Source organism: Xenopus tropicalis, chromosome 9 (assembly GCF_000004195.4).
Source record: "Xenopus tropicalis strain Nigerian chromosome 9, UCB_Xtro_10.0, whole genome shotgun sequence".
Taxonomy (NCBI): domain Eukaryota; kingdom Metazoa; phylum Chordata; class Amphibia; order Anura; family Pipidae; genus Xenopus; species Xenopus tropicalis.
Window position 1 is genome coordinate 26,077,794 of NC_030685.2, and position 18,143 is coordinate 26,095,936.

Genomic DNA, 18,143 nt, shown 5'->3' on the forward strand with positions numbered 1-18,143 from the left:
GCAAAGATAAATCTATTTTCACGAAGGCGAGAGCCTTTTATTCTGTTTCCTGCACAAGATTTAACAATTTTCTGGACTGGAATGATTTTTCCATCATGGAAAATTGTCAGAATGTAACAATTTGAAGCATGGAGTAAGGGTTCTAAAGGTGATGGTGCTCAGCGCTGCTTGCGAATACCACTGAAGGCTCAGACAGAATGGGCCTAATCAGGTGAATACTGTACATTCTGACACAGGTACTGAATTTATTAAATGTACCTTACACACTCTGCTTACAATCTGCTCATTTGGATATCGGTCAAGTAGGCCCGTCAGTGTGCAGCATACATTGGCAATTAAGACTGAAGGAACCAAATCGGCAGCTTAAGGCTGCCCGTGTATGCTCATCTTTGGTGAGTTTGGGGGGGGAAGACAAATGCTGAAGCCCAAACTGGTCCTGAATTTAAGAATTCTAAGGATCTTTAGTATGTAATACACTGACGTCATGTTTTAAGGCTTCTTTGATCACTTTTCTTTCTAGAGTCTCAAGTCAAGGGGGGATATGAGGAGAGTATTCTTATTTTCTCTGCAACAGAAGTATTTGAATGCTCGGCCGCTAGCTGCAGTTAAACCTAAACAATAACTAAAGATATTTTTTAATTGTGTGAAAATCTGCCATAAAACAAGCCACAATGTCATCTCATTGTGTATGCACAGAGATTTTACATACACAACGATTCCTGTCACCTTCACCTCAGGCATCTTTGCTTGAAAAAGTTCCACAACCAGCTAACCGGATATACTTTCAGTATATCCTGAGATCTGTCTAAACTGAACTGTTCTACAAACAGATGGAGATCTGATAAAAGAGTAGAGGTTTGTGTTCAGAATAGATCTTTCTAGAAATTCTGTGCTCTCAAGGCAACTTCCGCGATTTCGGGAAATCGCGGCGCTGCGTTTGCCATCCCACCGGCGATTTACATTTTCACCGGTGGCATGGCATTTCAGGGAGATTAGTCGCCCGTGACAAGGGAGATTTGTCGCGGGCGACTAATCTCCCCCTTGTGCCACAGCCCTTAAAGGAAGGTACAATCAATGGAGGGTGCCAACTGTTAGGTACCCCCCAGTGATTGTAATCACTTACCAGATACCCCGGGCTGGTGACCATCAGCAGAAAACTGCACCGGCTCAGGGCACCTGCATGTGAGCGATCCTCTTCCTCCTGTCTTCTTTCTTTGTGATCCCGGGGGTGACGCATGCGCAGTACTGTGAAAAATGCGACTTTTTTGTTAAAGTTTGGCTATTCACTCTACTGCCCATGCACAAGCGGTGCAAAGGCAGAAAATGTCACGTTGTGATCCCAAGGAACTTCAAAGTACCTGATAAAACTATTTACCAGTCCACTGAGAAGCCCTGATAATGAGCTTCTCAATGTTGCTGTTTAGATATGGGAGAGGTTTGTTTGTGTAGATAGGGAGCTCTGAACAAACTGTCCTGTTTATAAAGAAAGGGAAGGGGTATAGTCATTGAACATAGCCCAACTTTCAAATTTGTGCCTTATAATGACAAAAAATAGGAAAACATATTTTGTTTTAATGAAAACAATAGGCAGCACAAGTCCTATTAATTGTGTTTAATTTTAGCAAAGGTGTGTTATGTGTTTACTGTCCCTTTAAGTGCAAAAGAAGCCTCCAATAAGTACAAACATTCTTCAGGTAGATAACACTTTATCTATGGGTTCTGAGGTACTTTACACGCTTACTGCATTGCCAAAGACAAACAGTTCATTGGCTTATGACCCACCTGTTTCTAGAGTCCAATGTCCAACACAAATTAATTAATTTAGTTACCAACATTCTTCATCATAGATAGCAGATAGATTTCTCCATGTGAGTACTCTGTATGTACTGCATTCGGGTCCTAAAGGTGACCCAGGGTTAGAAGGTAACATTTTGCAGAATATTTAAGGAGTTATGTAATAAACAGCACTACGTTTGCCCAGGAGCAGTAACCTATAGCAACCAATCAGCAGGTAGCATTCAATAGTAACCCGTTTAAATGCAAAAATCTTATTGGTTGTTATGGGTTACTACACAGTGCCTTTTATTAAATATGGGGCAAATCTGTAAGAAGTTACACCTTTGTGTATTTAATATTAAATGCCAATCTTCCAGCACTGATCGGAAAATCAATGATGGCAGAATGTAATGTATTCTATTTTAGGGTGGCCAGCATTTATGCTAAAACTGCCCTTGCAAAACACATAAAATAAAGTTAAAAATTCTCTAGCAAAAGATGAAGAGGAGCAAAAATGAGGCAATAAAGATTACAAGCATATTTACTAAACTACCCACACATTCTTCTTATCATTCTTGGCACTTTTACAACACAGTGATGTTTACTGTGTGAAACCCATTGTTTAAACCATTAAGTGATTTTTGTTCCGTGCTGTGTAAATCAGTTTGGACCCAGAGGCCTAAAAAAGGGGCATCTATTTTGGGAGACCAAACCTTACAATGGCTTGTTTGACATAGGATGTCTTTTCCTTTATAATTGTAATGAAGGAGTAATTACTATGTACACCTTAAAGGACTAATTATACTTTAAATTTACTTTTAGTATGATATAGCTAGTGATATGCTGAAACAATTTGCTAGGGTCTTAATTACCCTAGCAATAAGGCAGTGGTTTAAAAGAGAGACTGGAGTATGAATAGGTGAGAGACTAAACAGAAAGATAAGTAGTAAAAAGCAACAATAAGAATAAAATTGTAGCTTCACAGAGCAATAGTTTTTTGGCTGCTGGGTCACTGGCCCCTTTTGAAAGCTGGAAAGAGGCAGAAGAGGAAGAAAAATAATTCAAAACCTATAAGAAATAAATTATAAAGATAAACACAAAGTTTCCACGATTAAAACATTCGACAAATTAAAAGTTCACTTAAATGTGAACCACCCCCTTAAAGCTGGCCATACACGTGGCGATCTGACGAAATATCGTCAGATCCGCCACACACAGTCAGGGCTGAAAGAGCAGATAAGGAGGTAGAAACAATAGGATTTCTACCTCCTTCTGCCGATTCAGCCCTGACGGCAGATTTTGGTCAGGCGCCTTCTATGGCGCCCGATCAAAATTTCCTAACCTGGCCGATCGGCGAGCCGTCCGATATCAGCAGCTTCCTGCGATATCGGTCGACTCGCCGACATGCCATACACGCACTTAATATCGTACGAAACGAGGTTTCGTACGATAGTATCGGTGCGTGTATGGCCAGCTTTAGTCTGCCTCTACAGGAGCAATACGAAAGATCTGCCAGGGGCTTCCTTATACAGACCTATACTGTGGAGGTCAAAAAGTAACCTCTGTAGCTGTTTACTATTGCACGTGCTCTCTATCAAAGTCAGAGCTAGTGCAACAAGAACCATCATCTTCTGATGGGCAGCTTCTAAGCATGCACAGGGTGAACCTCAAATACAAACAAGGACATCAACACTATGCACAAATGCACCACTGATCATATGTAAAACTACAGAAATATTTGTAAACATACATGGGCTGGCCATACACGTCCTTCCCAATCAAAATCTGGTAGAAAATTGGCCAGCTTTTATTTTCCCATAGGACGAGGGACCGCATCGGCTCATTGATGCAGTCCTCAGTCCGACATCCCCTATGCCTGTATTAGGTGGGCATATCGGATGATCCTAATGAGTGGATCATAATGTGTATGGTCACCTTAAGTTTAAACCACTGGTTCATGGTCAGCAATGCAGATTGTATTTTAAAACTTCAAGGGTTTCTGAAAAGAAAGCCACAGCCCTATAAGGGAGGATGGGGTAGCTTAGACTTATGAGCATCTCTGTGTCTGGTAAAGTTAACGTCAATGAATGCTCTCTTTCATGTAAGAAAACTTGTATTCCAGTTTTGTGTCCTCTTAAAAGCTTTCACACCAAAGGGTCAGGCAGCATAAAAATTACAGCATGAGCTGAACAGTTTCACTGTTAATAAAACAAAACACCACTATCCTTAGTTTCACTGTATATTTTTCCAGCGGCCATATTTGGGTCACTAACACAAAACGCCTGTACTCCTCAATCTGGTTATTTATATAAGAGTCAGGCAATTTGTGGTTATGGACGGAGTTCTGACAGAACGCTCGGAGTTTATGTTTTGGAAGGAATTAACAGAGAGCACAGCATATTCCAGCTAAGCATCACCTTTCCAGCCTAAAGAGTTTGGTCAGTCTGTGAAAATACTCTTGGGGTTTCTTTTGGGAGGTCAAATGGGAACAGATTCTTAGAAGGCAGTCCCCTTCTTTTATATCCACTCTTACATGTTCTTTTGAGGGGAACTATACCTACAATCATTACCATATCAACATGTCGATTCAGGACTGCAATAAGGTGCATCTCACCTCAGGCATCCTTGATTTTGGTCTATGAATGAGAGGGTTGCTCAAATCTGTGCTTGGCTTTCACTGATTCAGTTACAGTGGAACCTCAATTTTACATCCCCTGATTATAAGTTTTCCTGCATTTTACACCATTGTTTTGGGGTTCCACTAATACATAACACATAATAGACTTCCCTGATTTTGCACCATTTTTTTCTGGTCCCCTGAAAAACTTAAAATGAGGGTTCCACTGTATTTGAGGTGCCATATTTATACTTAAGTTTGGGGAGAATTTCTATTTGTTATCCTACATACACCTGAAAGGCCACATTAAAAGCAAATTAATGTGATATTTGGGGTGACAATGTATTTGCTGTTTTAGATATTCATTGCGCATAGGGGACCGACTAAAGGGCTTGAATTGAAAAGGTCTGACACTTACTGCCTTAAGGTGGTCATACACTGTAAGATCTGTTCTTTTGGTGAGGTTGTCAAGCAAGCGGATCTTTTCCAGATATGCCCACCTATGGGTGGGCGATATCAGGCTAATTTGATCATTTGGCCCTACAGCCAAAACAATGAAATTTAAATGGCGGGCATAGGCGCTGTTGGTGCAGGGACCACATCAATGAGCCGATGTGGTGCCCGATCCGATGGAAAATTCAAACCTGCCTGATGTAAATCAGGCCAGATGTCAGTCAGGGAGGCCCGTAGGTGGTGCCCATACACGGGCAGATAAGCTGCCAAAACAGTCTAAAGGACTGATATTAGCAGCTTTAGGGCCACCTTTAGGGCAATAACAACACTGGGGTTTCGGATCGCTACCACTGGCAGTGACAGTTAAAAGAGAGTGAAACCCTTAGTTAATACAATTGTCCTTGCTGCACTACTCTGTTTTGCAGAACAAGACAAGGAAAAAATTGCATTTAGGGCAGTGGTCCCCAGGACTGGGGTTGGAGTTACAACTCGTGCATAGTATATAGTTTAATACATACATAATCTAATTATTACATTTTATATTATGCACTTTATTTTTATTGTTATTAATATTATTACATTATAAAATATAATACAGCTCACCATAATACAAAATCAGTGGGAGCCCTTAAGGTCTCCCACTGATTTTGTATTATGGTGAGCTGTTTTATATTTTATAATGTAATAATATTAATAACAATAAAAATAAAGTGCATAATATAAAATGTAATAATTAGAAGTTTCCTCTCAAGGCAACTGAAATTGCGCTGCGTATGCCATCCCACCGGCGATTTACATTTTCGCCGGTGGGATGGCATATCAGGGAGATTAGTCGCGCGACTAATCTCCCCGTGTGCCAGAGCCCTAACTTGTTTCCCTGCAACTAGGTGCGTCCAGGTTCAGCACAGCCTGCGGCCCAGTGGTTGGGGAACCCTGATTTAGGTGGTCCAAAGTCATGCAAGTTCAGGAAGTGGGCCCACTTATTAGTAAACATTTAATTCCCCTCAAAACCACCCACTATCTGCAATGGATCCCTTTCCTCTGAATTGAAAAGTGCCCTGCATATGCAATTATCATCCAAAACACTCACTGCTTTGTTTTAATGCGTTCATTTCCTATGGGGGTCCAAGTGCTTTAACTTCATGTGAATGAGGAGCAATCTGAGCTAATTACATTGCCTACATGGCAGATTTATTATAAAGGAGTACAGTTCGTTTACGAAATGCAAAAGATCCATATAACCATTAATCTGGTGGAACTCCAAATTCACAGACATAGGGTGGGGATAGATGGTTACTTCCCGCCAATGCATTACATGCGGTTGTCTCACTTTTTGTACTGTTTCGTCATCATGAATATTTACTGCATAAAACAAATATTCCCAGAAATTTGCAATCTCACATTATCAAAGGACTGGCCTTTCCATCAGGAATCCAGTGGGATATCAACTCCTCCGCTCTGTAATTTACTCTATCTCTGTTCTCATTACAGGGTAATGGTTAGGAAATCACAGCCAGGTCAGTGCAGGTTACATAGCTAAGCGGATACTTAATAAAAAGCTCAAATGGCCTTTAGCCAACCCGGTATTCAGTATGACTTTGTATCTAAATTATAATTATTATTTGAACAAGCTTTTCATATTCAGATTTTTTAAATAAATAAGCAAACATTTAACATTTAAACATTTTTTTTTTTTTTTTTTAAATGTGACTTTATTGAAAGTAGAAAAAAAATTCTCCAATTCACAAACAATAAATAAGCCCCTAATTGTACATACAGTAGGTGTTTTCAGGCAGCTATTGAACAAGCACAAGTCATTGATTTCAGTGTTAGATTTTGGGGGCTCCATTTGTGTTTTTTTGAACTATGTAAAAAAGAAGGACTTAAAGAGGAAGGAAAGGCTGCATCATTGGGGTTAGGTACCCCCCGGAACATTAATTGCTATCTGGAACCCCCCTGGGTGGTGCTTCTGGTAAAACTGCACCGATCAGGTTGTATGCAGGTGAGCAATCTTTCTTTGATTGCATGCGCAATAGAGTGATTAGCTGACAAAAAAACAGTACATACCCCCATGCCGGTGCAGGTTTCCCCTATCAGGAGCACTGGCCAGGGGTATCAGGTAAGTAATTACAATCACTGGGGGGTGCCAAAAATTTTGCATCCCCCAGTAATTTAGCCTTTCCTTCTGCTTTAAAGTTCCCAAAACAGCCCCATGATATGTTGCCTTTGAACGTTGGATCTTTTGGTGCCCAAATTATACTAAATAATAAATGAAAAGGCTATACAGTCCATACAGTCATTTTTAAGCGTGATAAAAATGGAACAGAAATATATAGGATTATCAGAATTTTCCATCAATGCAAGGTACATATACAGCAATTTATTATGCAACACTGAATTGGATCTCACAGAAAACTATACTTCACTTGAGCATCCTGCATTAAACAGGGAGACTGGATCACTGTAATTTTAGATGGCTGTGAACACGTTCTAATGTTCAGATACCATTTTAATTATGGAGGACGCACAAGGGCAGCTCCAGTTGAAATACTGGTGTGTCATACAGAATGGGGATGAAACTTTTACACTGAGGGAACACTGAAACACACAAAATCTGTGCAACTGTATCTATGCAGGCTCCAGGAATATCGGATAGGAATCACACATCAAGGACCAACCAATTTTTTAGCTACAGAGTTAGAAACTCTGTATAAAATCTATGGATGGGTGAAAATACAGGAATTATTCAGCCAGTGAGAAGCCTACAGACTGTACCAAAAGAAGCCCCTTGTTTCTGAGAATTTCCAGATGGACTATACAGTGTTTCTTGGTTATGGGCTCATAGTAATATGGTGACCTTTATGCCTCATTTTAATTTCACTACATTGAGGGGGTGACCCATCATAAGGAGCACAGAGAGCAGTTTTTTGGCAGGAATTATTCCTATTTCTAACCTTCCTGTGGCACCCAGATCATCCAGTGGTTCATATTCTAGTTTGGACTTGGGCCATCCAAGAATTCAAGGTCTTAAGGTGGCCATACATGTTAAATGCAGTCCCTGATCCAATGGGAAAAGTCAAACCTGCCCAATTGTCACCTGGCCCAATTTTGGCCAGGTATTGATTGGGTAGGCCTGTCGGGGGGGGCCCATACATGGGCAGATAAGCTGCCGAATTGGTCTAAAAGACTCAAATAGGCAGCTGAAGTTGCAGTTGCAAACATCCACTGGTCCTACCACCATGTGAGGCAACATATTGTTCTTCTTTTGAAAAAAAATATAATTTCTCCTTAAAGCCTTTTGCCACCAAAAAGCTGATCTGGTTAGGGCCAGGCAGTCATTGTGACCCATATTTGACGAGCTTTATTGTCTTACTACTCTGTCCTTCAACAGGAATAAAGGCAGGAATACTACTGTGCAATTCTGCAAAGTTGCTTAAATATACACGCACACAACTTTTTTGGCAATTATTTTAAGCTGCAATATATTTGTATAATATAATATCTTTGGCTTTACTTTCATTTTAGTCATAATTGCTCTTTATATACCCATATACTAAGAAGCACTCCTTAATGATTTGAAGCGAAGTAAAGCACTTAATCAGCACATAAAATGCTGAGCAACAGGAATTTTTACTTTAAGAGCTCTCATCATCCAAGCAGTTTCAAGCGAAAGTCAAAACCACACAGACAGGACAAGATTGTGAAATATTCTGCTAGATTTTCAGGATGAACTGGAAATTACAAAAATAAATGGGACAAAACACAACCACTATGTTACTTTCCTGTATTGTGTCTTTATACCAGTCTCTCTTGTTTTCAGCTTTAATTATAAAGGATGTTCAAACCAAAATCAGACGGACTTAGCACCTGAGTCTCAAGGTGGCTATGCACTGGCCAATCCTATATGGTATCTGGACAAAGAATATGCCGACCTTTTTATTGTTCCATACATTCTGCAGATACACTATGCACCGGCCAACATAGTACCCCTCCACATAATTTTAAAATATGCCCAACCGACGAAGCAGCCAATATAAATAGTGCAAATACAACGTGCTGTGGGATTGTACTGTCTGAAGGTCATAATCAAATCTGCGTTAAAAACCCACTGCACAGTCCTTCTGGAGTCTGTAAAAAGTCTTCTATTGTGGCGGGCGAGGTTGGGGCAGGCTTCAAGACACAACAGTAAACAAGAGTGCTTATGGCCGGAGCCAGAGGGCATACAAAAAATGCCAGGAAGAGCTCCCATCTACATGGAAGAACACTACAAAGGCACCAAACCTAGACCAAGCATGTCAGTCGTACATATGGGTGTTTGACGTTTGCAAGCAAAAAATTGTATTAGTGATACATTCAACCAAGGCTGTCAAACTGCCTCAGATATTAAAACTTTAGGAAGGCAAACAGTGGACCTATGAGGACTTTGGTTCTGAAGTCAGAGCCAGTGATGGATTTCTGACAAATAATGTGATAATGTGTACCCCTGAGGGAGGGGGGGTGCACCAGCCCAAGGGTGCCTTGAGCCACAGAGCAGACAGATAACCCTACCATTGCTGAAAGCTTGCCAAGCATATAAGCAACATTTTAGCATACTATAGCTTGAATGAAAAACAAACTCACAGCGTAAACACGTCTATGTGCACAGTGTCCCTTTTAGGGCTTTATGTAATAGTTTTCAAAGCAATCTTTAATCTCTCTTGGTTTTGTGCAGGGTTTAAAGGATTTGCAAAAAGTGGGGGCAATTCTAACAGTCTCAGCGGTACTTATGGCTGATCCATCTATGCTGCAAGAACTAATCATCTGTTACTTTAGAAAAATAGTTACTTATAGTACTTAAATAGTATATGAGTGAGTATATGAGTATCATGGAACTCAGGGGACTGCCTCTACTTCTTTCACGTGCAGCTGAGATATCCCCAAAATTACAGGAATAATCTCAAGGACCAAATACAATATATTGTAAAGGCTCATTCTAGCCTGGAGAAGTATTATCACATATAAAGGAGATGTTAAAGCTAGGAACTCCTTTTCACTGCAAATGCCACTACTTGTATTACAGTAATGCACATCCACAACTTGACACTGATTGAACACCCATACATATCCATTCCATTTATCCTGAAGCTGGACATAAGTGGAGCTTTCTCCAATTTGGCTCCAACACTCAAATTCAGACGATCCAAATGTTAGGCCCTTAGGACAATGACCAGATCAAAATGGGCCCCAAAAGTGACCCATCAGGAAATGGTCACATCTGCACTCATATAGTGGGATTCTGAATACAGCCTGGTAGTTAGATCAAAGTTTCTGTTTGACACAATTGTGTTACAGTTCCTCTGTATATAAATGACATAAGCCGTTATTGTCTGGACAAATAAAAAGCCGTTCGAATTACAGAAGTAAAAATCTATACTAAAAAAACAATTGGAAATTACTAAAGCTTGCATGTATAAATGACTGCATTCAATATTGTACACCCAAGTGCTTTGTTAGACACTCTGACATATGTGTTTCACCTTAAAGGGTAAGTAAAGAATGATAATATGCTATATTTTACTCCGTTTTCCTATGCTTCTTAAGTTGCAGACATATACAATATACAATGCCCCTTCTATTGCATCAAAGAACCGAGATACATGCACAAGCCCCAAAAACAGCCATGTCAAGTACATCACAGCAAATCCCAGAAAAAATCCTTTACTTGGGGAATCTCTCTTTTTACCGACGGGTAAAGCACAATTCAGGCAGAAAAGCAGCATCAGAGCTTTAACTGGCACAGAGCTGAGCAAAGAAGCATTGGCACCCAAGTCCAGGGTGGAACCTGCCTGAACCATGGCAATACAGTAGGGGCATATTTTTATAGTGTGTAAGCCAACATCACCTGTGATGTTGGCTTACACACTATAATAAATATGCCCCTAGGTGCACCACAACATTTCTACAGCCTAGCATTTACATCATTGACCACCTGGGGTGAAGCAATGGCAGACCCTCAAGGCCAAAACCATGTTAAACCCCAAGTCCATACATACAAGCTGGCCATCAAAATAACTTTTAACACACTGTTCTCTAGTTTCACCAGATCGAGGTGGACTTTTAAACAGAGCATATCAACAATCTGCACACATGGCTGCAAATTCTCTTCTGCTACATTGTGCATCTGCAAACCATAGAGGACAAAGCAAGCTATCCGCAGTCCATGTCTTGTGAGTCGGCAGTTTATTGGCTGCCAAACAGGCCTGGACTGGTATTCAAAATAGGCCCTGGCATTTCAAGTACAGAGAAGCCCAAACAGCCCCCCACCAGCCCAATAAATAGTGACTGTCTATGGCATCTTACAGCAGCCCCTCTGGCATTTGCCAGAACCTACCAGTCCAAGCCTGCTACCAAAAATCTCTCTTAAACAGTTTAAAAATTGCAACAGACAAGGACCACAAGTGCTTTTTGTGGTCCTCTCTCAATAGCACCCATTGTGATTTTATCATTGGCCCAGGTGATCCTGGTTTGGCCCAACACTTTGGTGGCCAAATGGGGTAAAGATCGGCACATTTTTTTGACCTTGCAATACAATGGGATTTTACCATGCATGCCCAGATTTACTGCACATTACAATCACAATAAAACAAATACAACAGTATGAGCTGGTGATAAAGAAAGTCAGGAACAGGTTTTTATTTTAAATAAGTGATGAAAGTTCCCCATATCATATTTACTCTCAGTAGGTCTTGTACAGTAGGTTTCCGAGTTACTTTTTTGTTAGGTAAAAATAACAGGGACATGAATGGGTAGCTCCTGGTGTGTGTATACTTACTGTTGTCGATAGGTGCGCCACAGTGAAAAAAATGAAGGAAAGGTAAAAAAATAAATAAATAAAATGCTCACAGGAAGCATTTATTTCTAACACAGACGCGGTTTATTTTTGCTGTGTGGTCACGTGAAATAAGCATGCACTCTTTTCCAAAACCTTTCCCATTATTATTTGCGTTCGCTCAACCACATCTTCGACAAACAGCCGTTGTCATCATTTGTTGTGCAACACATCAGTTCTATAGAAATTATGACTTCTCCCAGCCACCCTTGCGCTGCACACTGACTGTATGAAAGGCCTGATGCTGCGGAGAACAACTTGCTACAATGGACTTCACCCTAATCTAAACCATTAAGGCCTAAGGCTGAGGTTACATGGGCAAGCTCTAGCAGATATATAGAAGTAGAAAACATCCAAGCTCCTGTATTATTTGGCACCTATTAGAAGTGTTATATCCAGATCTTCATTCTGGGCTTACAGCCCTGCCCTACTCTTTGCCGAGACTGGGGCCATCAATCTATGCAAAGGTAGCACCAAACCTATTGGCAAGGGCTGGATTGCTAACGACCATAAATCAAACACAATAATTTGTCAGCTAAACCCACAATTTATGGGATAGTTTGTTACATATATTTAACTTTGAAACTTGGCATTCCTGAAACTCTGGATAGTGTGGTGAGAGGAATATTTGTGAGGTCAAAGCCCTTTATTTAAAAAAAAAAAAAAAAAAAAAAATCTTTTAACAAACTTTTTATCATGATCATGTCAGTTGTTATACATAAGTAATGAATGTTTTATAAATCATATAAAAATGCACATATTCAATTCTAAATTTAAAGCTGTATTCTTCTTGCCCACAAAATACCTTTGTAGCACACTGAAATTGGAAGCCATGTAAAAAAGTGTTTTAGTTGCCCAAGTACATACAAAACAAGAGCAATGTTTCGGGCCCCTCCGGACCCTTTCTCAAGCTAATGGTGCACTAATTAGCGTTCAAGTTATAAAGGTGCTGAAGTGGGTGGGAATAGGAAAAGCCTCCAATACCCCAGTGATATCATTGTCAAATTCAACAATAAGTCCATTTAAACCACATATGTGCATAATAACAAATTAGTCCTTGAAATTTCTTATATATAAAAGTGTTAACAAATGTTTGTTATTATGCACATTTACATGTTATTATGCACATGCACATATTATTCACAACCTTTATAACTTGAACACTAATTAGTGCACCATTAGCTTGAGAAGGGGTCCGGAGGGGCTCGAAACGTTGCTCTTGTTTTGTACTTGGGCAAATACAACACTTTTTTTTGCTTTCAAACTGACCGCCATGATTGTTCCTTCCATAGAATAATATTCATTTGAAAGTGCACATCATTCTATGGAAGGGGAAACCCAGAAAAGTGGCAGCACATCTAACAATACACATAACAGGCAAAAAGCAGCATTAGAGCTTGGACTGGCACAGAGGTGAGCCAAGAAAGTTTGGTAAAAATAGAACCTGCCTGCACCAATGCAATATAGTAAGGGGCAGATTTATTATGCTATCTAAAAAAACAGCAACATACTTACATAAGGTCTGAAGTGGCTTAAAATAAGAGTGACAAATTTGGTGCTTTGACAGCATAAAATAAATGCACCTTAAAAAAAATTGCCATTTATTTGACACGGTTTTTGTCAAAATTTTGTTTTACGCATAAATACACATAATACATAGGCCCCTTAGCCCACCACAACATTTCTACAGCCTAGCATTTACATCATTGCCCACTGCAATGGCAGACCCTCAAGGCCAAACCCATGTTGAACCACAAGTCTATACATAAATAGCCCATGTTGTCTTTTGCTTACGAACAGTTAATTTCATACAGTTTATGTAACTGCTCCCAACTTGTTCAATGAAGTTTCGACACAGTCATGAAGCTGGCCACCGGAATAACTATTAAAACACTGCTCTCTGGCTTTACCAGATCAAGGTGAAACAGAGCATCAGAGAATCTGCACACATGGCTGCAACAGTGTGCATCTGTAAACCACAGAGGACAATGCAAGCTATCTGCAGTACATGAGTCTTCCTCCCTCTTATGTTCCCTGGGATGAACCTGATGCTAAAAGTAGCAGCAAGGAACCTCCTAAGAAAAACCAGTAAGACAAACGTACAAGCTACAACAGACCCCAGTGGAAGATAAGAGACTTGTGGAAACTTTACAGCACTCATACAGTCATAACTTGAAACCAAAGTTAACAGGTGGGCAGATGCCTGTCAATATCTTATTTTGAACCAAAACCTATTGATGTTATGTTGCTCCCACCTTTGATGCAATAAAAGCCTCTACTCTTCTGAGAAGACTTTCAAAAAGGCATTGAACTATTGTTGGTGGGATTTATTTCCATATTCCAATCACAAGCTTTAGAAAGTTTAGGTATGGATGTTGGTCAGACAGTCCAACACGCATTCAGCTGTGTTGAGTTTAGACCTTTGAATTAAATTCTTCCACTGCCCTCTCAGCAACCCCATTCTGTAAGGATCTTACTTATGTTGAAACAGGAAAAAGTATTTCCAAACTGATGCCAGAAAGTAGTATGGAACAGTCAGAATGTCATTATGATTGGAAAAAGGGCCCTGGCTTGCACCATTTAAAACAGTCCAGACCACTACTGCTCCGCCATATTGAACATTTTGTTAAAGTGATAAGATTTCAATGCAGTACAGCTAAAATGATTGTGATGCCACCATATCACAAACACTAATTGGTAAATTTACCATGCTGTGTAAAAAGTAAAGTGAAGTATTACTGGTGATGTTGCCCAGGGCAACCAATCAGCAATTAGATTTTAACAGTTAGAAATCCTAAGCAAAGCATCTGATTGGCCGCAATGAGCAACATCACCAGTAATGTTTTACTCCACTTTTTACACAGCAGATAAATATACCCCTAAGGCTGATGTCCCACTGAGTATGTTAGTTGCCCACAAAAGATCTCTACTATCTTGGGTGACTAACCGCTCCAAAGGGCCTTTTCACTAGCAACAATAGGAGTCGCTGATGGAAAGGACTTCGCATCGCTTCCGTGTTCCAAAGTACCACAAAGTTGCCTGCAAAAGGAAAATTGGAGCGACTTAAGAAAACTGAAGCAATATGACAGTAAAAAGGCATTTCGGAGCATTGGGCCTCTGCTCATAAGAGGTGATCAGCAGTAGAGGTGGTCAGGCAAGGGAGGGATTTATAGGTAGAGCTGCCACCCTTATAATTTTAATAGATTGGGCAGGCATTTCTCAAGAATGACCAAACATTACCAGTGTAGGCTCTAATTTACTGGATCAATTTCACTGAAATCTACCGCTGTATCTACATAGTTAAAAGGCAAGTTCAAATGCCATAAAAATGTAAATCTATTTTCAATAGGAGGAAATATAGTACATACTTTTCTAATAAAATCAGTAAGAGCATACGTCAACAACATTTTTATAAGTCGGGGATCTAATTGCCTATGGTCAGCTGGTTAGCAGCTCGATATCTACTGGCAGAGCACAATCTACCATTTGGGAACCAGTGGTCTAATAACACTTATTAAACAGAGGGGGGGAAACGCCCATGTGTATGAGCCATAAGAAAACGTATTCATAGCGGTACAAGAGTGGTATTGTTCTGTGCACTAATTTTAGCCTTTGCACTGAGTGACATAAGAAACAGGCAAAACACCCTTAGGGCTGGCTTTGCTGCTACCCTAACACACCATAAATACGTCAGTGTTATTCATATGCGTTTAACAACATAAGTGTGTGCATGCTACCTATTGTCTGGGTGCAGTTTGTAGCAATACAGGCCATTGTCAGATTTCAAAGGAAAAACAGATTTCAATGGAGGTTGCAAATATGATTGGTAGCCCCCAGTGAATTCAATTCAAGTTTTTCCCCCAAGTCAGTGCTCATTAAAAAAAAAATAAAAATGCACTGGTCCAGGAGTTTACATGGTTGGTGGCGGAACAGTTCAGGGAGGGCATGAAAGGACAGGTAATTACAAATTTACCACCATGTACATTGGATTTTTGAGTGCAGAATCCACAGAGCTTGTGTCAAAAAACACTTTGTTTTTCACCTCAAGCGGTCTCTGGTAACTGAATTGCACCAACAATAGTAATACCTGCCCTAGCTGGTGATTTACTGGCTTGGCTAGTGAAATACTGGCCAGGTGGCAACCATACACACATAGACATAGCCCTGGATTTCAAGTTTCAAGTTTATTGTCATATACAAATAACAATGAAGCATCATTACTGTAATGAAATTTTTTTGACCCGTGTTCCTCCCAACTTTACATAGACAAACAAAACAAAAAACAAAAATACAAATATTAAATATAATAAAAGTGTGCAATAAAGGTACAAGTATTTACAATAATAAAATTTGGCAGATCTATCTCAGGTATAATCTCACCGAAGCCGATAGTAAAACTAAAAACGCCTTTTTCCCCAGGGAGCAGTAGCTCAACAGTGTCCTGGTCAGGATTATAAAACTATACTTTAGCCACAGCTAGTGGTATGCAGGTTTGACACTGCTGATTTTCTCTCTATCTGGCAATACAGGGGCCAATGCTGATTGCCTTCTTGGCGACTCTTTACTGAGTCAGCAACTTGGGGGTGAAAATGACAGATTTTTGACACATCAGACCAAAGGTACAATCCTCTGAACACAATCACCCCAAGTTATCCAAACTAAACTCTTTGGCTCACTACTCAAAACAGGCAAAGCCCCTTTATTTTACTCACCAAAGGGCAGATGTACCCATTTTTGGCCCTCTTACCTAAGCAGTACTATAGTCACCACTGTAATCCAAAATTAATTACGGCGGCCAGCAATGGTAATTAGTGTGCTTAGAGAATAATCTCCCCAATAAAGCTCTATGGCAAAGAATATGCAGTTACTAACGGCTTACTAAAGGCATACATACCTGCGAGCAGCTCTACCTATTATTGCTACATATACACAAACAAAAATATGTATATATATATATATAACAACCCATCACACCCCTATGTTTAAGGAGGTATATCCACGGAAACATTAGTAGGAGTTCTAGGAGTGAGAGCCACAAATGCTGTTTCCATGTTCACATCAGCTGAACTACACCGCAGCAAATAGTCAGATAGATCTAAATATCCCACAAAATGCTGCCATGCAACTCCTCGCAGTAACACAGGACACAGAGCAGTTTGGTTTAGTTCCTAAATGAGGAATTTAAGGAGTGTAAACTATTGTCTATAACAACCAACTGGAACATTTCCCTACCCATTTCACTTATATCACCTAGTCCTTAGTGCCACTCTGAAGGCTGCCCCGACTTTGCAGGATGGAATAACTACAGGGGTGCCCAGTCTGGGGCATTCAACTTTCCCTTACATTTCAATGCCCCTTTAAGAGAGGGAGAGAGTTGTAGTTCAGCAGCAAGTCTGGGCTGTATCACTAGCACTAATGTTCACTGGAGGGGGGAGAATATTCCAAAGTACATGAGACTTCACACTTCTTTGACCCCTAGAGCGGCCCCTGGAGCAGCCAGTGCGGCGTTATTACCCGGGGGTCCCACAGCAGCAGCCCCACTTACTTTGTACGTGTTCTCTGTGATCTTTGTCACGGCGTCTGCGTCCCGGGACATGGCTACGGCTCTCCCCGCACCACCCCCAGGTGGATAACTCCGCTAATACTGCTGCTTGCTCTCCCCAGCGGCCACCTTGCTCGGTACTGCGCTTCCCTGCCGGTCACTCAGCAGCACAACTGTCAGCCAACCCTGCACAACCTGCTCCGCCCGCCCTGGCAGCGGAAGGTGTGGCCGGAGGGACGAGCGCCAGGAGCCGGGGAGGGACGCACCTGCGTGGGGAGGGCGGGGCTCGTTTTGGGAGCGACAGAGGGGGCGGGGCCTCCAGATAACTTGGCACTTAGTCTGGGTTTGTCTACCGAATCATTAGTGCTCAGCTTGGCATGGGATTGGGATGTACCTGGGGAGCTGCACCCCTGCATGGCGGTGACATATACTAGCTATGTATGCGGAAGGGAAGGGCTGGCACTGCCCTATATAGAATATGTATACGTTTTTGGAATTAAACATGAAGTTTAATTCAGCCATACATGTATATATCTTGGCTATGTATCTGAGGGGCATTAAATATGAAGTTGACACTATACACAGAGGCTCAAACAGCCCCCCCCCCCTCCCACCAGCCAAAGAAATAGGGACTGTCTATGGAATCTTACAGCAGCCCCTCTGGAATTTGCCAGAATCCACTGATTGACAGTCTGGGCCAGCAACACTGGGATTTCTGTGCAAAATATAAAGTATATAAATGTGCATATACAGCCAACGTGACGTTTCGGTCCTCCCTGGGACCTTTCTCAAGGCCAGGTGCACAATATTTTTACCGTGCACCTCGGTATTTAATTAAAGCGGTGTGCCACCCTTCTGGTAATATATATATATCCCATATAGCTGTG

The 18,143-nt window shown here is 40.9% G+C and overlaps 1 protein-coding gene across 1 annotated transcript in view; it reads right to left on the reverse strand.

The window, feature by feature from the left end:
- The window catches only part of baiap2l1 (BAI1 associated protein 2 like 1), a 70,429-nt gene extending 52,997 nt beyond the window's left edge, over positions 1-17,432 (reverse strand). Inside the window, 1 exon segment of the mRNA NM_001100227.1 lies at positions 17,260-17,432. Coding sequence (NP_001093697.1) covers positions 17,260-17,310 — 51 coding nt within the window. The 5' untranslated portion in view covers positions 17,311-17,432.
- Between the last annotated feature and the right edge of the window lie 711 nt (positions 17,433-18,143).